The sequence below is a fragment of the Neovison vison genome, chromosome 13, assembly GCF_020171115.1.
Source record: "Neovison vison isolate M4711 chromosome 13, ASM_NN_V1, whole genome shotgun sequence".
In the NCBI taxonomy this organism is placed as follows: domain Eukaryota; kingdom Metazoa; phylum Chordata; class Mammalia; order Carnivora; family Mustelidae; genus Neogale; species Neogale vison.
This window is the reverse complement of record NC_058103.1, coordinates 107,627,344-107,649,521: the sequence shown is the minus strand read 5'-3', so window position 1 is coordinate 107,649,521 and position 22,178 is coordinate 107,627,344. Positions and strand designations below refer to the sequence as shown.

Sequence of the window (22,178 nt, the reverse complement as noted above, 5' to 3'; positions counted from 1 at the left end):
GGATACAGAAACAATAACAGAAAACTGAAACTGGTAATAAATGGAGAAAGAGATTTAAATAGTTGTTTTTAAATCAAGAACATAAGGTGCCTTGTTAGCGCAGTAGGTAGCGCGTCAGTCTCATAATCAAGAACATAAAACCAGAAATGCTGAAACTGAAGCTGAGCTCTGTGGGGTAAACTGACCATATTTATTACTTAAAAGTCAAAACTGTTTTTCAAGAAACAATTTATTGCAAAGTTAGACTTCTTTAAGGATGAATTGTCCCTGGAAGCTGCTTTGAAACTGTATCCAGCTTGCTCTCCAGTTTGGGGCGACAATGACCTTTAAATCCGGATAATGAACATCACCTCCTCTTGTACCTCTGAGGATGGGCTGTCCAGTTTTGTAATGAATCCACTACACCGACTCTCTTACAGTTTCCATTAGAAATCCTTAATCAGAAATTAAGAGCCTTCTCAAGCACAAGCACCCACAACCGCACAGCTGCCAAGGATACTAATCCCATCTTGGGAGAAATAATAATCATTATTCATCTTAAAACTTACCAGCGGCACAGAGAGAGAAAGAACTTAAAAGTAGTTTGCTCGGTTTGGAGAAACCTTCGGTTTTCACTAGCCTGTGACTATGACAAAAATGAAGTACCCGAAGCACAAAGTGCTGAAGACGCCTCAGAAAACAAGACTGACCAGATAAAGTCGTCCTGCCCTTCAAAAAGTCCTTCCCAAAACTGTATGCTCTTGTCTGAAGCTATGGGGAACACTAATGCCAAAAACCGTAATAATTTATTGATTTTGTTTTGTGAGTTGTTGTTGGAATTTATAAAATTGAGTGGAGAAAATATTCTAAACAAATTTAAGCATTCAACTCTTAAGTTAAAACAACAAATTTGCAATCATCTGAATTAATTAATATTAATGGCTTCACAAACAAAATTAAACAAGATATACACTCTGATGTTTATAAATCAAAGTTACTACTGCATATTTACTCTAACAAATACTACTTATTTACAACTGGTCTTGATTTAAATTTTGGAGCAGATTATTCTATGCAGGGTACTAGTCTGGGGTTGTACTTCTTTTTCTAGTTAAGACTGAAATGTCAGTTCTCTGCTTATTTGCTACGAATTTGACGAAACAGGAAAAGGTGGCTCCAAATTTTAAAAAATACTAACTACTAAAATGGGCTTTTAAAATAAATTAGGTACTTAGTATTCAAAACTTTGTAAAATATATGTAAGACCACAGTTTCCAAAATGACTTGGCTCGTCTACCAAGACAAAGACTTTAAAACGTTTTGAATATTGATTAGAAGTAATGTAAAGCAGCTGAGATCAGTTGAGTGTTTTTTTAAAGGATCATTGTTTATAGATACAGAGATACCTAGTCATAAATTTTTTTCATGGACTCCTAACCTGGAATAAAACTATCTGTATGTGTATGGAAAGAGTCAATCCTCTCTGCTTAATCATCTCTCTTAGTTGGTAAGGAAAAGCTGCCTTGCGGGAAGCTCCTTTCGATAGTTCTCAGAGTTCAAAGAGTATGGAACCTTCAAGTTGATTTCATCAAGTCTATTTATTAATGCATTTCAAGTTTCAAAAAACCTTACATCTTTGCACAATACTTTATTTTTTGCAATTTTTAGTAAAAATTTCCAAAGTGAACAAAAAGATACTGTATAAAACACAGTGGACATAAACTGACAGTAGTATTAGATCTCATTTGTCTTGATCCTTTTGTTTTACCACATCTTGATTTGCAGTGGAAAGAGTTCAGTGCACATATCTCTTGTCAGAAAACATTTAACTTAGACTCAAAATAAAATAGGGCAGTGTGTACCTGCCAAAACCCTACCACAGGATAACATTACAAGCAAAAAATGTACATGTTCCAAAGTCTACCACACTCAAGAAGTTACTAAGAACTCTTGCAGAAGAAAAGTCACCATTTTAGAAATGCAAACCCACTTCCAACCTTTGCACAGTCCAAAAACAAAGGCATTTAAATGATTTAAAAGCAATTACATACATATCTACCTACTTGTCTGTTTAGAATTATTTATAGTCTATCTGGGGTTTCATGTACAAAATTTGTCTCTAAATCATGTACAAAAAGCTGTATTTTGAAAAAAGTCACCACATACTGTACAAGTTTACAAGGAAGAGATCCCATTATTTTCTCTAGCATTTTTGGCCTTGCTGGCTTGCGTCACATTATGAGAATGATTGTGTAAACCTTATACTCTTAAGAAACAAAAAGGAAAAAATAAGCCAAAACACAAATCTTTTCAATGTTCCCTAAATTTGCCTCCTATGTGAAGCCAGAAAAAATCATAGCTGTTTACTTCTAATTTAAGTGATGTAGTTGGAAAACAGAAGCAATAAATACGTCACAAGCTTAAAACTTTTTGTAATGCCCCCTTCCATTCCTGCATAGCAATAAGCCTGTTAATACATTAAATGCTTTTGCTTTCTTTCTTTAAAAAGCCAATTATTTACATCTGTTTAAAAAATAAATTTGGAATGGGACATTGTGCTGTTTCACCTTCACTGCTGTTAAAATATTTCAAGGAAAAAAATGTCAGAAGGCCTATCTACAATTTTAACTACTAGTTGAACAAATCATCCTTCTTTAGTGGTTACCAATGATCAGTGATAGTATGCTGAAAAAACTGTTCCAATACTTTGATAAAATAAAAGACACAGCTTTTCTTTTCCGTATCAGAGAAAACCAAAACATAATTAGCATACTTTAGATATATGGAAAACACAAATAACAGGCTACAAATAAAAAAATCATTTCATTGACATAATTTCTACCAAAGCGTGATTAAAATTTCACCTATCAATTCAAAACTGGAATTAGAAAGTTTAAAGTAAGTAAGCAGAAATCAGACATTTACGTAAGAACGGACTCTGAAGTAGTATGCTGCATACGTCCAGTTTGCACACTTAACTGTGTTCCTCAGCGTAGTCACTCCTGTGCTCTCAGCAGCCATTGGATGAAGACAAGATGAATATCAGAACCAACTCCATCATTATAAAAAGGTAAATTGATTCTCACTTCAAAAACTGCCTGTGTAAAGCATTACAGAATCCTGGACCACTGAATACCACCATTCTCTGTTATCCTGAGTATGTCAATTAAACAGTAATTTTTCATTAAGAGCGGAAAAATTTTATAATACAAAGAAACATCCATATTGCAATTTCTGTTTACAATTGCACACAGAAGTACAGTGTACGTAAGAAATACATGTCTGCATATAACAAGGTATGTACATTGGCAAGTGATGTCTCCAATGTTGAGGTGGTCAAGCCTCCTAGCCTTGATTGGCAGTTGAAAAAAATATATATATATTTCAATTTGTGATAAAAGTTTATCGAGAGCCAAGTCTGCCTGCAAGTGAAGAAAATGCAGCAACGAAGAACAGGGAACACGGGGCACGTAATAATATTCTAAGACTTTGTGCCATTAGGTTAAAAAGAGCTGTCCATAAGAAAATTGGGTTCCTTTTCCACCCCCCCACCCCCAAATTGGAATTTTCAGGCTTTAAAATTTAAGTAATTCCACCTGGTCTGAGGACATGATCTCTTGCCATTTTTTCTTCGACTGTTATTTGTGAGGGTTTAGTTGGGGGATGATGATTTAATAGGTGTCTCTTTGGAGTGAAGTTTTCCCATTGTAGGCACTAGGAAGAACCAAGGCAAAAGCTGCAGTTAACGTCTCATGTGTCCCATTTGATAACTCTCCCGGGGCCTCTGACGCTGGGGTTGCTGAATGGGCTGTGGGGGTCTCCTCCTCTTTAAAGTGCCTGCGAATCATGAACACAAGTAAAACAGATTTACTGTGCACTTTTTAATCTTAAAAAACAAAGCTGTCAATTCAATAAGAAAGGTTCTAGATCAGCACTATCCAACAGAAATACAACTCATGTATGTAATTTTAAATTTTCTAGTAGCCATAATGAAAAAGGTCAAAAAGATGGGCAAGATAATGTTAGTAACTTTTTAATTCTACTTAATCTGATGTAGGCAAAATATCATCACCTCAAGGTGTAATCAATACAAGAAAGTATTTATAAACTATTTCATTCTTTCTTGTATACCAAATCTTCCCAGTCTGGTATATAATTTATATTTACAACACATCTCACTGTTAACTCGCCACGTTTCAAGTGCTCAACAGACATTAACTGTTAGGTTAAAACATATTCTGAGGACAGAATCTATGAGGAATAAATTACAGAGTCTTTGAGCAAATGACTTAAACTCTCTGAAACTGAGATGCCTAGTCTGTAAAACAGGGATAATAATGAACCCCTACAGCCTGTCTATGTAATCTGTGAGGATTATATGACAATTCATGTAAAAGTGCTTTTTGGGAGGGTTCGATAATTGCTAGGGTTGGTTTTCTTTCTTTCTTTTTTTTTTTTTTTAAAGTTTTTAAAGGTAAAATTTGCTTAAAGTGAAATCAAGTAAAAAAACTGTTATGTTGCATGAGATCATAATTGGTAACATATCTAATGAGTGTCATGTGGCCCTCAGAAATCCCTAGGAAATTAATATAAATTCTATGGTGCTCACTCACACTGTCAATTTATAAAAAGCAGCGACATCAAAATCACATTTCCTCTGATTCCCACAAGATGCTGTCCCAAGCAGGACTACTGAGCTCTCTTGTGCCACGACAGGTAAATTTAGGCCAACAGTTGAGGGGAAAATTGTAAGAAACCCCTAGTTTTAAACTACTTTGTGTAAGGTATCAGACTCGGCCTGAGGTGAGAGGCTTCATGAGAAGTCTGTGGGAGGCAGGAGAGGGACAGCTGTCATTTACCTCTCGTTCTCCCCCACCATTATGGCACCATGTCTGCCCCACACCTAGAGTGAACAGTTCTCGCGCAGGCACTTCTGAGGGCAGCACAGAAGCCACAAATAGCTTGGGGAAGGTGAGGCACAAACAGATGGGAACTAAATAATCTGGAGCAGTTGCTTCCTAACCTTTTTCTTTTCCAAATCCCTGGAGCGAATGTAAAGAAAGCCTCCTCCCAATGCTGTGTCTCCATGTGAGGTCAAGGGTGGACCCCAAACCTCAGGAATTGTTTTCAGAGACGGAGAGTAAAAACCACGGTTTCTTGGTGACTGAGGCCTCCATCCTAAGCCCTTCCCACAGACCGTTATCTTTATTTCCCCATAAGCATCACCCCTCAGGAAAATGAATTTATGTGCCAGAAAACATTTTAAGAGCACAAACAATAGAAACAATAACAGAAGCACAGCTATTAGAATAATCAATCATTTAGAAGTAGCCTATCATAATAAAAACAAAGAAGGGAAGATTTTAGAATACAAAAATAAGAAAAGAGAAAACAGGTATCAGGCAAATATATAACTGTCCAAGTCTAAATATTTTTAGTGATTCAGGACAGATTAGCATTAAACTTGTAGCCATTAGCAAACTAGATTGGACTGACAAAAAACATACTTAAAAATTAAATAATTCATCTACTAATCTTATTCTCAAAGAGAAAGTACTATAAAATTTGTTAAAAGACCCATTTATCATTCCATTCTACCTGCTGAACAGTTCAAAGTTATAAAAAAAACATACCTTGCTCAAAGTGTCTTACCTGGAAGAGGTTTAGGAGGAGGCAGCTTTGGATTACTACTTGGAGTATGAACACTGCATATCTTAATAAATCCAGCCATTAGCATGATCAGGGCAATTCCCATAAGTAATACTGCCCACCAATAAATCTAGAAATAAACAGATTTTTCTACTGAAAGAACTGCAAAATATTTTAGAATATTTTATATTACATAAAACATATGTATTAACATTTTAATTTCTGAAGAACATTTGTTCTTCAGGAAGTGTACAGATACCACATATAAGATTAATTCCTTCTTTTTTTCCTTAAGATTTTATTTATTTATTTGACAGAGAGAGAGGGAGAGCGAGAGAAGGAACACAGGCAGGGGTAGTAGAGGAGGGAGAGGGAGAAGCAGGTTTCCGGCTGAGCAGAGGGTCCAACATGGCGCTTCATCCCAGGATCCTGGGATCCTGTAGTATCACCTCCAATGTGATCCAATCCATAAGCACCAAGAATCAATGGTTTTCCGACTTTCAGGATGATGTGCTATCCACAGGAGATGCACATCTATTCCTAAAGTCCACTGTATTTTCTAACATATTTCCTTCCCTCTAGTCTTCCCTGCTCAAAACCACCTTCTACATGGTCATCCGTGTTACAACTACCTAAAATATGGAATTGACTACGCCATTCCTCTCTGTAAAACCCTTCTTTAAAACCTTCCCACCAAGGATCTCTAAAACCATTAAGCAGGAGGGAGGAAAAAAATAAAACGAGCACAATAAAGTACAGCAAAGTACACATATGGTTCTACTTAAAAAATATATATATACACATACATACACACACACACACACACACACATACATGCATACATATGGGGGGCGGTGCCTGGGTGGCATAGTTGGTTCAATAACTGGCTCTTGGTTTCAGCTAAGGTCGTGATCTCAGGGCATGAGATCGAGCCCCATGTTGGACTCTACACTCAGCATGGGGTCTGCTTGGGATTCTCTCTCCCTCTCCCTCTGCCCTTCCTGCTTGTGCTAAGATAAATAAATAGAGTTAAAATAAATAAGTAAATAAATACACACACACATGCATGTATGTATATAGGTATATGTATATATATGGATGCTAGTCATTTGGGTATCCAATTCTTAATGTCAGCACAGGTCATAATCTCAGGGTTGTGAGATCGAGTGTCATGTCAGGTTCTACAGTGGGTGTGAAGTCTGCTTAAGATTCCCTCTCTCTGCCCCTCCCCACCCGCTCATGCTCTCTTTCTCTCAATAAATAAATAAATAAATGGTATAATGTAATAGTATAATGTAATAGTATACATGGTTTCTAAAGAATATACAAAAAAATCATCTTGAGAAGACTGGGCTTCAGGGGGAAAAGGTGGCTTATTTTTCAATGCATTACTTTGCCAATTAAAAAAAGAATAATCACACTTACAAAAAGAAAAAAAGTAAAAACAAGACTTTTTAATTAAAAAAAAAATACGTGACTTTTTAGATCCTCCCTATTCGTAAAACATCCATCTGTACGCTCTACTTCTACTAGTCCTTAAGAATTTAGTTTTGGGGGACGCCTGGGTGGCTCAGTTGGTTAAGCAGCTGCCTTCGGCTCAGGTCATGATCCCGGTGTCCTGGGATCGAATCCCACATCAGGCTCCTTGCTCAGCAGGAAGCCTGCTTCTCCCTCTGCCTCTGCCTGCCACTCTGTCTGCCTGTGCTCACTCTCTCTGACAAAAAAAAAAAAAAAAAGAATTTAGTTTTGGTATCACCTCCTTAAAGAGGTATTCCCTAAATAGGTCTTCCCTATTTTCTATGAAAACACCAGGCAGGAATGAAAATATGTTTCTCTGTGCTTGTCCTCTCAAATCCAGATGGGACTACAGGCTGCCTGAATCTATATGCTACAAACTTAGTACCTGTCCCACAAAAAAGTACCTGTTGGACTAGTTATTACCAGTGAGTCACTACGGCAAACACCGACTCTTATAAACACTTCTAAACAGCTCATTTGTTATTTCTAGATTGCCCACACAAATAATGTGACAAGGCTCTCACAACAGAGACAGGATATAAAAAATAGTGTTTTTGATATCTCTGATACTAGTTTTTTAGTACCTAAGACATCTTAAATACAAGATGCAAGTAGTATGAAAAGAACAGAAGCAGAGAAGAAAGCAAGCCTGGGTTTAGTTATGGTTGTAACTGTAGAAAACAAAAGTCAAAAGTTGAAGGTCCACTTGAGATCAATAAATTCACTAAAATATGGCATCCAGTTCCTAATGGACTTCCAGTTCCTTTTAGCAGTTTTCTTGGACTTCCTCCAAATTTTTCCAGGTAATTAACTACGTTCTCAAAAGCCCACAGCCTGAGATGTTTTAGTGACGACAGCAGCTCCTCTGAGTTTAGTGTGTGGGGAAACGAAACATCACAGTGGTGAGAATACAGCAAGAAAAACTAAACAAACAAAACAATGGTGTATTTGAGAGCGTAGTAAATAAATAAGGCCACCTTTGGTTGAGGGTTTTTTTTTTTTTTTAAGATTTTTATTTATTTATCTGAGAGAGAAACAGTGAGAGAGAGCATGAGAGGCGAGAAGGTCAGAGGGAGAAGCAGACTCCCCATGGAGCTGGGAGCCTGATGTGAGGACTCGATCCCGAGACACCGGGACCATGACCTGAGCCAAAGGCAGCTGCTTAACCAACCGAGCCACCCAGGTGCCCCGGTCAAGGGTATTTTTAATGTTCCCTTTAAAAGAGAATTATCGTAGAATTGGTTAAATGTGAAATTATACATACTATAAAATTAGAGGAAAGAATACCAAACCAGGCTAACAAATGAAAAATATGTGTCATCTGTAAAGAAAAGACCACAATTTGTCCACCTGTTAGAATATCAAAGAAAGGAGAGCCATCACTTACTCAACAAACATTTAATGAGTGTAAATTATGCGTGAACTCTCGCCTTTTATAGATACAAGGGTGTTGAGTGAAATTTAAGAGACAAAGAGAAGATAACCAAAAGGTTAAAACATAACTTTGCAGTTACCAAGCACTAAATCAAGTCTAAGAAAATAATTCTACAAAGGAAACAGATAGACGTTATTCAACAGAGTCATTTACATGGCCAAAAGAACACAAAGTAGAAAAAAAAAGGTAAAAATTAAAAATTAAAAGGTCAAAATTTACCAGTCTAATATATTATGTACTAATTATAATTGTTTTTTATTTAATAATCTAAATAAACAAAAGGGACCTATAGGATTATAAAATGATAAAACAGGTATCACCAAAAGAAAACTGTTGAGGAGGAAGGAGCAACACATACACTCAAGTCTCTCCAGACACAGGATAGTCTTTACTTTATTTTCAACATCCCCACGGGGCACCTGGGTGGCTCAGTGGGTTGAACACCTGACTCTTGGTTTCAGCTCAGGTCATGATCTTGGTGTCCTGGGATGGAGCCCCGTGGCAGGCCCTGCACTCAGTGCAGAGCCCACTTCTCTGCCTCACTCTCCCTCTGTCCCTCTCCCCTTCTTGTGCGTGAGCATGCACTTGAGCATGCACACATTCTTTCTCTAAAATAAATAAATAAAATCTTTTAAAAATCTCCAGAAAAACTCAACCAGATAATCATTTCAGTGAATGTTCCAGAGTTTGGTAACTCACTCTCCGTAAATGACTCTAGACCTCCTGTGGCTCACAAAGCCTTTTTGGGCCCACAGCTCCTTGTGGTGATGCTGGTTTTGCCACCCTACAGGGACAAAAGGCTCCCCTTCTATCCTTCAGAATATACTGGTATCTAGACTTTGACTAAATGTTCTTCCATCCTGCAACACCCCCACGTGCCACCCCTCACACCAGTCTGCCAAGCAGAAAGCAACTGACTCCTAATCTCTTAGTTACTTTAATCACAGCCTGAGCAAGCAGGATAAAATACCGTTGAGAGAAACCTGAAGATATTATAGTTTCAAAGTTAAGATAATATGCACAATTTTTATTCTTTTCCATATACATTATGACATTTAAGAAATCTGCTACATTCATCTAGCAAATATATATTGAATCCCTACCATATGCTAAGCCCTATGACAATACTGCATCTTTGGTGTTCAGGTTTCACAAATGATAGCTATGTGGCCTATTCTACCACGCAATGAAGGTCCACATCCACCCTCCATTTTAACATGTGAGGATGACAGAGTAGAAAATTATGTCATAAGCCTTTTAAAAAATGAGTCATTACATTGCAGAGACTAAAAAAATGGTTTCCAAACTTGAGCATGCACCATCACCTACTGTCTCAGTGGCTCAACGATGAGGCCCAATAATCTGCCTTTCTAGCAAGTTCCCAGATAACACTGACACTGCTGGTCAGGGGACCACACTTTGAAATCCAATGCTCTAGATTATGGTTTGGAAAAGGTTTCCTCTAAAAGGCCAGATAGATATTTTAGATTTGGGGAGCCAGTCTCTGTTGCAACTACTCAAAGTACAAAAGCAGCCACAGACAATATGTAAATGGATGGGTGTGGCCATGCTCCAATAAATCATTATTTATGGACACTGAAATCTGAACTGATATAATTTTCAAAGGAATGTTATTTCAGTAATATCTTTTGATTTCTTCAACTACTTGAAAACATTTTTAGCTTGTGAGCCACACAAAAACAGGCAGTGGGCTAGATTTCGCTCATAAGCCATTCTGCTGACCCCTGGTTCTAGATAAATGGTTGGTTCTCAGCCCTGGATGCCCACCAGAAATAGCTGAGGAGCTTTTAAAAGACCCAGATACTTAAGCGCCATCCCATGAGATTCTGAATTAATTAGTCTAAGCCCTAATTAATGAACAACCAAGAATAAGAATTACTGGTTGTTTTTTTTTAAGATTTTATTTATTTGACAGACAGAGATCACAAGTAGGCAGAGAGGTAGGCAGAGATAGAGAGAGGGGGAAGCAAGCTCCCCACTGAGCAGAGAGCCTGATGCAGGACTTGATCTCAGTACCCCGGGATCATGACCTGAGCCGAAGGTAGTCATCCAACCAACTGAGCCACCCAGGCGTCCCGATATTTAGGGTTTAATAAGCCTTACATGAATAAAGATTTCTAGTGTCAGGTAAGTTTGGAAAATGAAATTCAAGGATTTTTTACTGTAGGACTTCCCACAATATTCTCATAAGTATCTAAGAGAGGACTACAGTATATAATGTTTTCCAGATTCATTTGACTACCAAACCCATACATCTAGTGTTCTATGAAGCACTCAGGAAACACTTGCTTCAATCTTTCATAAAGAAGAACAGATACTTAATACTGAGGTTCATAAAGTTACAACAAAATATGAGAGAAGAAATTAATTTAAAAATGAGAAATACAATTGATTCTTATCAAAATAATAATAAAAAAAGAAAAACTGGTAAATCTAAACAAAAAGAAAAAAGTAACAAAATAACAGGAAATTACTTTTAAAAAAAGATGAAGGGGGCAGCTGGGTGCCTTAGTCAGTTAAATGTCCACTTTTTATTTCAGCTCATATCATGATCTCAGATAGTGAGATCAAGCCCCCCACTCACCCCCTCCCCCAGTCGGGCTCAGCACTTTGTGTGGAATCTGCTTGAGATTCTCTCCCTCCCTCTGCCCCTTCCCCCAATCATGCTTTGTCTCTTTCTCAAATATGTAAGTAAACTTCAAAAAGATGGAGAAATACAATGATAAATTTGAAAAAAAAATCAAAGTCAAAGATGGTTTTCTACAATGTCAAATCTAATACAAAAGATATAGAAGATGTGAACACATCAGTAACTATGGAAGAAAGTGAAAAAGAACTAACAAAGCCCTCAACCCTGTTTTTAAAAAAAGGAGATAAGGATGCAAGGTCTCTATAGATTTCTTGGTAATCGCTTTCAAACTTTTTAAGGACTAGGCGACTCCTTAATAAATCCAAAGGATGTTTATCGTTATCTCTTTGCCAGATACAAATATAGCAAACATATTTTTTAAAAATACATTCAAAAGGGGTGCCTGGGTGGCTCAGTAGGTTAGGGACTCTGCCTTCGGCTCAGATCATGATCTCAGGGTTCTGGGATCGAGCCCCACATCAGGCTCTCTGCTCGCAGGAGAGCTTTCCCCTCTCTCTCTCCCTGCCTGCCTCTCTGCCCACTTCTGGTCTCTATCTGTCAAATAAATAAAAAAATAAAAATCTATCTGTCAAATAAATAAATAAAATCTTTAAATATACATATATATGTATATACATTCAAAATACTACCATTTTTTCCCAGAAAAAAAAAGTAGAAGTTTTCTTACATCATTTCCGTGATACCAGCAGCAGTCAGTAACTCATGCCCTGAAAAGTATTAAACTGTTCAGATTCTTCTTACTCTACACAATCTGAGGAGTAAAGGTGCCAGGGTATGCTACAGAAAGGAGATAAAAGCCACTGGCCCTACTAGAAAGGAAAGTCAGTGAAACTAACCCTCCTTCCTTTCACATCATCTTAGACCAAAGCATCCTAATAATCTAGCTTATTAACTAGAAGGACACTTTCCTGACATGATGAAAAACCAGAGCATGAAGCATTCATGTAACAAAATAAACTCTGCTATGCAAGTGAACTCTGCACAGAACACAAATCAGACAAATAACTTCTAAGAAACTGGATTTTTGTTATCTTAACTGTTCGGCCTGGGAATGCCCACAAATGCAGCAACAGTCTTGTGGTTCTCTCCAAGCATTATGGACCATGCTATCTGAAAGAGTGGCATGGGAATGTCAACAGTGATATAAAATGAAAGCATTCTACACTCACTTAAAGCAAACTTGTATAAAACCAAAAGTGCCTGCTTAATCAGTTTCAAAACACAAGAAAAGACTTCATATTGCCAATTCATTTTAAGAAGCATTTCACTAAATCCTCAAATCTAAATATGAAAAAACGTTTTAAAAATGCTTTTAGGGACATCTGGGTGGCTCAGTTAGTTAAACATTTGACTCTTGATTTCAAGTCTTGATCTCAGGGTTGTTAGTTCAAACCCTGTGTTGGGCCTCATGCTGGGCATGGAGCCCACTTAAAAAGAAAAAAAAACTGGAAAAAAAAAAGTAATACTTTAAAAAAAATCATTTCCATTAAATATTTTTGAAATAGGAATGAAGGAGCTTTTGATATGCTAAATAAAGGAATCAAAATTAGAGAGAATGGAGAAAAGTAAAAAAATATTATTTTTAGATATGATTCACTACCTTGAAAACCTAAAATATCTGGCACAACATACACTCAAATAGAACATACCTCTGAGATCTCCATTATCAGATTACTTTTTCAAATATTGTCTTCTGTAGTTGACAAGTATACCAGATCTCAACTTACTCTTATCAGAGATAATGGGGGGGGGCTGGGTCGGAATTAAAAAGAAGGAAGTAAAGGACCAAGAAAGGTAAGCTACTTAAAGTCACATATCTGACAAATGCCAGAGGATGATATAAATCCTTGCACAATTCCCAAGCCTATACTCTTTCATCTTTGCCACAGTGCCAAAGGCACCTTTCAGCTTAATGGATATTTTTTTTTTAATTTTTTTTTTTTTTAAATTTAACAGACAGAGATCACAAGTAGGCAGAGAGGCAGAGAGAGATGGGGAAGCAGGCTCCCTGCTCAGCAGAGAGCCCGATGCGGGGCTCGATCCCAGGACCCCGGGACCATGACCTGAGCCGAAGGCAGCGGCCTAACCCACTGAGCCACCCAGGCGCCCCTTAATGGATATTTTTTTGAATACCTATTATGCACCAAGCACAGGAGTAAGAAAATGAGTAACATATCATGTTTTAAGGAGACCTAAGTTAAGTCAATTGACCCAGTTTTGGTTTAAAACCTAGGTCTCTTAGAGCCATCTGGCTGGTTCAATAGGTAGAGAATGCAAACTCTTGATTTAGGGTCATGAATTCAAGCCCCACTTTGGGCAAAGCGCTTAAAAAAAAAAAAAAAGGAAAAGAAAATTAAAAGTATTCTCCAAAATCAAGTAAATAAATCCGAGGCTTCCTAAATCCAGGTTCAGTGATCCTTCTACCTCATAATCATGATATAATCTAAAAATCCTACACTCTAACAAGTGGAGTATTATTCTTCATATGTTTAACAAGCATCATTTTTTATTATTTATTTATCTGAGAGAGTGCGTTCAAGTGTGTGCATGTGTGACGGGGGGGCAGAGGGAGGAGAAAAGCAGGCTCTCTGCTGAGTGCAGAACCCACGTGGGGCTCAATCTCACCTCCCTGAGATCATGACGAAATCAAGAGTCAGGGGGCTTAACCGACTGAGCCACCCAGGCATCCCAATAAACACCATTTTAATACTGGAGATAATTTCAAAGTTTGTATATTACAAATGTTATTACAAGAGTACCGAAAAGGATGAAAAACCACAGATGACTTTTTTTGTGCCTTTAAGGCATCTTCAGTCCTGAACACACACAAAAAATGTAAGAAACAATTTGGGAATGGGGGAAGGGAGGAGGACCTAAGTTCTAAGTCAATTTCCAAAGCAAACTCATTCAATTCACATATAGCACACGTTCAAATATACACTTGCAAATTTCCTACTGATATTTTAATGTAATCACTTAGAAACATGAATATTTAAGTGACTTCAGATAGTCATTCTCAGCAATCTTTTAAGAAAATTTCAGGTAATTCAACATCTGTACAGCTTGGAGAAATGTGGGCTTAAAAATAATATAGTTCAATGGATTTATGCCAGATGAACATCCATAATCATTAACAAATCTGCAAAACGCTCTATATCAGATCTTAGCTGTTCAACATTTCTGATCACTGACAAGATAAAAACCAAGGAATTATACTGAAACAGAAAAAACCTGCAGAAAAATCACCAATTTCTATTTCAGCAAAGTAGAAGCTGCAGCTGGCTATCTGTCATATTGAGACAAGGGAGAAACATAAAAAGCAAACAAGCCTTTCTAGAACAACTAGAGGAAAATGCCCTAATAATATGGACCAGAAGAGGAAGTAACCCACTCAGGAGAAGACCAGGGAGCAGAGTAAAACAGAAGGACTCCCCATCATCTACCATCTACTCTATGAATAATATACATATGGGGTTTCTGACCACTTACAAAGAAAATAATACACAGGGATAACTGAACTTATAAAGTTAATTCCAGTATAAATAGGAAAGAAGTGATTGTTCTCTGGTGACTGCTGACCAGGTGAAATTCCCAAAAAAAAAAAAAAGTTAAGATAAGTTTTCTTTATAAATAAAAACTATACTTACCACAATCCATTCAGCAATATTTTCATAGAGCTCTGGACTAAAAATTGCTTTTTTAAGCCTAGCTAGAGGACCATCAGCATCTACTAGTCTGCACCGCATGAAAACATCACAGTAGCCTCTAAAATCATTGCAAGGGGACCCAGGTTGCAAGGTGATCGTTCGACCAACGAAGTGCATGCTCCACCGCGAAGACCCTGTACTGGCACAAGTTGATGGGTCCACTGGAAAAGAAACGCCAAATATAAGTTGAAGATCAGATTTCCTACCAGGCTAGCTGGGGGGAGAGGGAAGAGAGGAAAAAAACTGCCTAAAATCACTACCATGACATGTTATATAGACTTGCATGGGTTAGGCTGGATAACACCATTGGTAATTCGCCTTAAACATACAATATAAACAAATAGCCAGCCAGCAACACCTGATTTTGTATCTACAATGGCTATCGGTGTTTATATTAATTATTGCCATAAAGCTGGCAGGTTTTTGTCTAGTTTATCATTTTTAAAACACTGTAGGGATCATAATACTAGAAACAAAATGCTACACTACATTTAAAATTTTCCAAAGAGGACCAGTATCAGTGGAAATGACCTGTCCAAACTGGATAACAATGTTTAATGCTTAAAACTTAAGAGGAAAATGAGTCCTCGTTGGCTCAGCTGATACAGCATGAGACTCTTGATCTTGGGGTTGTGAGTTCAAGCCCCACGTTGGGGTAGAGTTTACTTTAAAAAAAAAAAATTTAAAGGCGCCTGATTGGCTTAGTCAAAGAAGCATGCAACTTTTGATCTTCTGGGGTTGTGAGTTCAAGCCCCACACTGTGTCTAGATTACTAAATAATAATAAATAAATACACAAATTAACTTAAAAAAATTAAGGAGAAAAATTGGTTTTAAAACAGATTTTATAGTCTTGTGTTTTTAAAAGCCTTACTCTTCTTCATACAGCAGACATGGCATAATTCCTTATCATCTTTGCCATCTGAGCTGGCACAGGTACACTCCTCCAGGCCATACTTCTCACAGATAGAACCTGCACATTGCTGCAAGAAAAATAAAAGACCAGTTATTAATCTCTCTACAGTCAAACCTATTGTTCACAGTGACAGGTATACCCCTCTGATGCTAAAATACTTAAGTAGAGGGCCACGTGGGTGGCTCAGTGGGTTAAAGCCTCTGCCTTCGGCTCAGGTCATGATCCCAGGGTCCTGGGATTGAGCCCCGGGCTCTCTGCTCAGCGGGGAGCCTGCTTCCTCCTCTTTCTCTGCCTTTCTGCCTACTTGTGATCTCTGTCAAATAAATAAGTAAAATCTTTAAAAAAAAATAATTAAGCAGAAACACCAGGGGGAACAAAAAAGTATAGATTAATATCAGAAGTGGATCATATAAACATACCCAAAAAACAATTAAGTGCAAATAAGGTAGCAATTTTTTTTTTTTTTTAATTTGACAGGGATCACAAGTAGGCAGAGAGGCAGGCAGAGAGAGAGAGAGGAGGAAGCAGGCTCCCCACCAAGCAGAGAGCCCGATATGGGGCCCAATTCCAGGACCCTGGGATCATGACCTGAGCTGAAGGCAGAGGCCTCAACCCACTGAGCCACCCAGGAGCCCCAAAGTAGCAAATCTTTTAAAGAAATGGCAACTCAGGGACACCTGGGTGGCTCAGTTGGTTAAGCAGCTGCCTTCGGCTCGGGTCATGGTCCCAGCATCCTGGGATCGAGTCCCACATCGGGCTCCTTGCTCGGCAGGGAGCCTGCTTCTCCCTCTGCCTCTGCCTGCCTCTCTGTCTGCCTGTGCTCGCTCTCTCTCCCTCTCTCTCTGACAAATAAATAAATAAAAAATCTTTAAAAATAAAAAAAAAGAAATGGCAACTCAAAAAAAAATCTGAACAAAACAAAAACAGAGAAAGAGTTTAGATGAGCATCAATTTTATATTGGTTATTATGGCTCCTGTATAAGAAGAGAAAAATTAAATTTTTCTCACGTAAAGTGAATGTCTAGCCAAGAAAGCTTTAAAGGCTTCACATTCAGATAAAATGACCAGAAGAGTCCTTTTATGTAGGCTGTTAAAATACTAATTTATAAAACTCAAAAGCAGTGCAAAGTCATATGCCTAGCTATACAACTATTTTTTCTCTAGAGACTATCAAACACATGCAGTGGAAAGATGAAAGGTTAGTCAGTAACTAATCGAATGCCATCAGGCACTTATACCACACGGTATATTCATGGCTTTATGAGGGAACAGAAAGGGATATTATTAAAACAGGGATCAGGATCAGTTACTAGAATGCTGCAGCTTTAAGTAACAAACAATTATTCTGAAAAAGCAGGTTTTATAAAACTAAATGAAAAGGTTATAAAGCAAATGCTTACCCCATTAATGCACACTTGTGTATGCCTATTACAGTCCGTAAAGTTTGGTTTAGGATCAGAGGCTGGGCAGAGAGCTGTGATGCCATTACATATTCCTTCTTTTGCACAGTCTGAATCATCCCGACACTTCTCAGTTTTTGATTTGAATGCACACTGTGCTGTACAACAGGGACCTTGACTTGGGCTAGAATGAACAGTAAAGTTTAGATTAAGGAGAATTACTTGCTTATTAGGAAATAAGATATGCATAGATATGGTCCTAATCTTTAAATCATAAGTCTTATCTTTATGTAAGTATGTTATTGGTATAAAACTTCAAATTTTGGACTAAGAGGCTACTAAATTTCAACATTCTATAAATGTAAAAGAGTGACTGTCTTGTTTCTAAAGAGGACCAGTATCAACTGAATAAGAATAAGAGTGTTGAATACACTCTTATTCTACTTGCCTTTAGTGAAAGGCTATCATAGAAAACAGATTTAATATTAGGTGAGCTATCACTGTGTTTCACAGTTAACATCATACATTAGTCAATTCATCAATTTTTCTCACATTTATAAGCTAACATCAAACTAGGATATACAGACCAACCATTTAAAAAGAAGTGCACTGGCAATATTTTGTTGCCTATATCTACCATTACCAAAGTAATTTTGACAAGTGAAATAATTATATGACACTAAGTTACAAGAGTCTATGAAAATCAGTATTACCTAAATATTTAAAGTTAAAACTCTAAAAATACGGATGAAAGTCACATTTTTAAGTTAGGAACTGAACAGTGTGTATTTTATTGAGCGTCCTGTCTTTTGCCTGTTTTTTACACCCACCACATAAGCTACAATTACAAGGAGCGCAATCTGCCAACCACAGTGCACTCATCAAAGCTACTCCAGAAAAATATACAAGACAGCAGCAAACAAAGACAGTTTCCAAACCCTATGTGTCTCTTAAGGTCAGTTTTAAATGGGTCCTAACTGCCCGGGGCTGACTGGTGGCAGCGTGAGCACTCCCGGGACAGGCAGGGTACCTGCACTGCTTCCCAGGCTTCAGCTTGCATTTCTTCCCCTCTGGCTGGTTTGCATCGTAGCAGCACTCATCTTTACACTGGTCACTATAGCCACAGTCACATTCTTCACCTTGCTCCACCATCCCATTTCCACAAATAGGTTGGCCAGATTCTGAGGAAAATCAATAAAAACAAAGTAAACACTGTCAGCGCACATAATTTGATTTAAAATGCACAAACTTTGGAGCCTCATAACAAAGGGAGAAAGGATAATTTGATGAATACAAAAAAGTAGAACTAGGAATCTCGAAATCAGTAGAAGACCTAAATTCAATTCTAACAGTGCCTCAGTCAATAACTAGCAATGTAGCCGTGGGCAAGTCACTTCCCTTTTGGGGGGGCCTCAGCTTCTTAATCTGTACGGTGAAGAGATTTGACATTATGGTTCCCTCTAAAGTCCCTTCCGGAAGTGGTAACATTCTATTTAGGCTACACTGAGCTTTACTGAACAATGATTGTACTGTTCACATTACGCAAATATGAACTAAGTTAGTGCTTCATCAACCAGGAAAAAAATTAAACTTTCTTTGTTAACAGAAAATTTCAAATATACACAGAAGTAGTAGAAGTACAGTGAACTCCCATGTACCAATCACTTGGCTTTAACAACTAGCAACAATATGCTATAAACAATTCCACCCAACATATTCATTTATTCTTGTAAATACTCCAGGACGAATCTAAAAGACAGCAGTTTTTTTCTTTTTTAAATCTAACCATAATAGCATTATCACATCTAACAAAATTAATAATATGCTTTAACAGCATCTAATAGCCAATCCATGTTCAATTTCCTCAACTGTCTTTTTACACCTGGTTTGTTTGAACCAAGTTCCACATAAGGATCCTCAACCCCATGGTTGCTTTTGGTTGGTATGTGTTCTTTTAATATATGAGACTCCCTCCTCTCTTTTTACTTTTACACTATTTATTTGTTAAGGTAATTGGGTCATTTTGTCTTACAGAATTGGCATATTGTGTTTAGCTGATTATATCCAACAAATATTTTTTATAAATATACATTAATTTGTTCCTCAGCTAGACCCAAGCTCTCTAAGGGAAGAACTACATATTATTTCTATTTTTTTTTTTTTTTTTTTTTTTGTATTCCCAAAAGGCTAACAGTATTGGGTCAAATCTTGGCTCATTAACGTTAGACAGACTGGTCTAAGCACAGTGAATAATTTTAGAAAAACTTGTAGGCTCTCTTAAAGTTCTCGAATTTTATCAGTGGGCTTTAACATCTGTAGAGGAATGCTACTCCTTGTAAGATGAGATCAAAGAACTTTAGTATCTGCAGGGAAATGACAAGAATCAAATGTCTTCACTTTTTAGAAAAGAAAACTAACTTCCAGACAGTCTGTGACTTGCCAGAAACTATATGCCGCAGTACAGGCAAATCAGAGACCAAACCTAGATTTCCAGGATCTAAAATCTGGTGCTCTTTTCTTTCTGCTACATCAAAATGATGTGAGAAACTGTTCTAGCACTCTTAAAATTAAAACTTAAAACTCTAGCTCTCTTAAAATTGAGAACTGAGTAAATATAAGGGAAAACCTGAACTTAACACAAAGCATATCTGAATCCAAACTATTCTAGAAAGACGAGCTTTATATTTAAAAAATTCATTCTTATCCTTAACCACATCAAATATTAAAGGAAATCTTAGAGCTAACTGAAGATCTCTCCCTCTCTTTCATTTTGTACCATCTATTCTGTTCTCTAAAACTAGAAGCATGAACATAGACATATATTCTAAGTGAGTAATAATGACTTTGTTCTTAAGTCTCGTAATCATCATTTCAGAATTCACAGGACATGTAATTTAGGAGAAAAGGAAAAATGATAAAGTCAGAAAACCTCTGAGGCAATATTTACTACACACTGGTTTTTATTTCATACAGAAATATTTTTTCAAGTAAGCTAGGACACATGGAAAAAATGCTGTTTAAATGCAAAAATTATAATAGACACATATCTCACTATAATTTAAGAAACAAATTTTCTTACAGAATACCTACAATATGCTCATTTATAAAAGACAACTTCAATCAGAAAGTTTACTGTGAAAATCCAGTTTACAAATAAAGAAACTATGTAGCACTTTTACATGTCTTAGAAAACCTACCAGTGATAAGAACAACATCAGTAACAAAAACGATACCATCCATGTAATTTGAATTTGCCCTTTTAAAACAAATAGAAGGCCTTAAAAGAAAAAGCCAATCAATATTAAGTAAAAATTAAAACTTGAGCCTAAACAAAAATTTATTCTTTACTCTGGGAAAGATTCTGTGAAGAGGATAAAATGAAAAGCTACAAACTGGAAGAAAAATATGTACAGATCAATATTTGACAAATGACTAGTACGCAGGTTATGTAAAGAACTCTCGAAACTCAACAGAAAAAGAAAATCCAATGAGAAATGGCCAAGAAACATGGACATTTCACCAAAGAAGATAAACAGATGGCAAATAAAGCACATGAAAAGATGAACATTTTTAGTCATGAGAAAAATGCAAATTAAAACCACAATAAAATATCACTTTACACCTATCAGAATAGATAAAATAAAAACAATAAAAATGCCAAAAGGTGACAAAGATGCAGAGAAATTAGATCACTTATAAACTGCTGATGGGACCCTAAAATAATACAGCTGCTGCAGAAAACACTTTGACAGTTCTGCAGAAATATGAGCAAACAATTATTATATGATCCATCAACTGGACTAGGGGGCATTTATCCCAGAGAAATGAAAACTTATGTTTGCATAAAAAGCCTATACACAAATGTTTATAGCTGCTTTATTCATAATAGCCAGCAACTGAAAATAGCCCAGATAGCCTTTAGCAGGTGAATGAACTTCGTAAATATAAAGCTCGTCTTTCTAGAATAGTTTGGACTCAGATACGCCTTGTGATGGGTTTGTGTGTTTGAGCTGTGTTCCCTTGTAGCCTGTGCTACAACTGTAAACAAATTGTGGTACAGACACACCATGGGATACTCCTCAGCAATAAAAACAAACTCCTGATAAAGGTAACAATTTGAATGAATCTTCAGGGAATTTTCCTGAGTGCAAAAAGGCAATCTCAAAGGTTACATAATGTATGATTCCATTTATATAACATTTGGAGTGACAAAATTTTAGAAATGAAGAATGGTTTAGTAGGGCATTGGTGAGGGGATAGCAGGAGGGAGGTAGGTGTGTTTGCCCTCAACTAACTTAATAACATTGTGAAACAGGATAAGGTAGAATATTTAGAACATACTTAGAACATATTAAATGCCGCAAGAGAGGAATAACAGATGAATAAACAAAATGTGGTATTATCCATACAATGGAATATTATTCAGCCATAAAAAGAATGGCATTCTAATACAAACTATAATTTGAATCAATCTTGAAAGTTTATGCTAAGGGAACTAAGCTAGACATGGAAGGCCAAATATCGTACAATCCCATCTGTATGAGGGGCCCAGAACAGGCAAATTCATAGAGACAGAAAACAGATTACAGGTTACCCAGTCAGGAGAGAGGGAAGCAGGAGTTACTGCTTTTAATGATTATAGAATTTTATCTGGAGAGATGAAAAAGTTTGGAAATGGGTAGTGGTGATGGCTGCACATCACTATAAATGTACTTAATATCACTGAATTTTTAACTTAAAATTAGCTTACATACAAATTTTGTATATTTTTAATTTTTATTCTTATTTATATTATACATATTTTATATCTTTTTTTCTTTAGCATAAGGCAAAAAAGAATTTCACAGCAGCTTTATTCACAATAGCCAAAACCCAAAAAGCCCAGGTGTTCAGGTGCTCAACAA

At 36.9% G+C, this 22,178-nt stretch overlaps 1 protein-coding gene across 1 annotated transcript in view; it reads right to left on the bottom strand.

Moving 5' to 3' along the window:
- Positions 1–1,558: 1,558 nt before the first annotated feature.
- The window catches only part of ADAM10 (ADAM metallopeptidase domain 10), a 133,810-nt gene continuing 113,190 nt past the window's right edge, over positions 1,559–22,178 (bottom strand). The window contains exons 11-16 of the mRNA XM_044230393.1: positions 18,305–18,455; positions 17,275–17,458; positions 15,833–15,941; positions 14,900–15,120; positions 5,632–5,758; positions 1,559–3,816 (exon numbers count right to left, since the gene is read on the bottom strand). Of these exons, the coding sequence (XP_044086328.1) occupies positions 3,722–3,816; positions 5,632–5,758; positions 14,900–15,120; positions 15,833–15,941; positions 17,275–17,458; positions 18,305–18,455 (887 nt within the window). The 3' untranslated portion in view covers positions 1,559–3,721. The remainder of the gene's footprint in view (positions 3,817–5,631; positions 5,759–14,899; positions 15,121–15,832; positions 15,942–17,274; positions 17,459–18,304; positions 18,456–22,178) is intronic.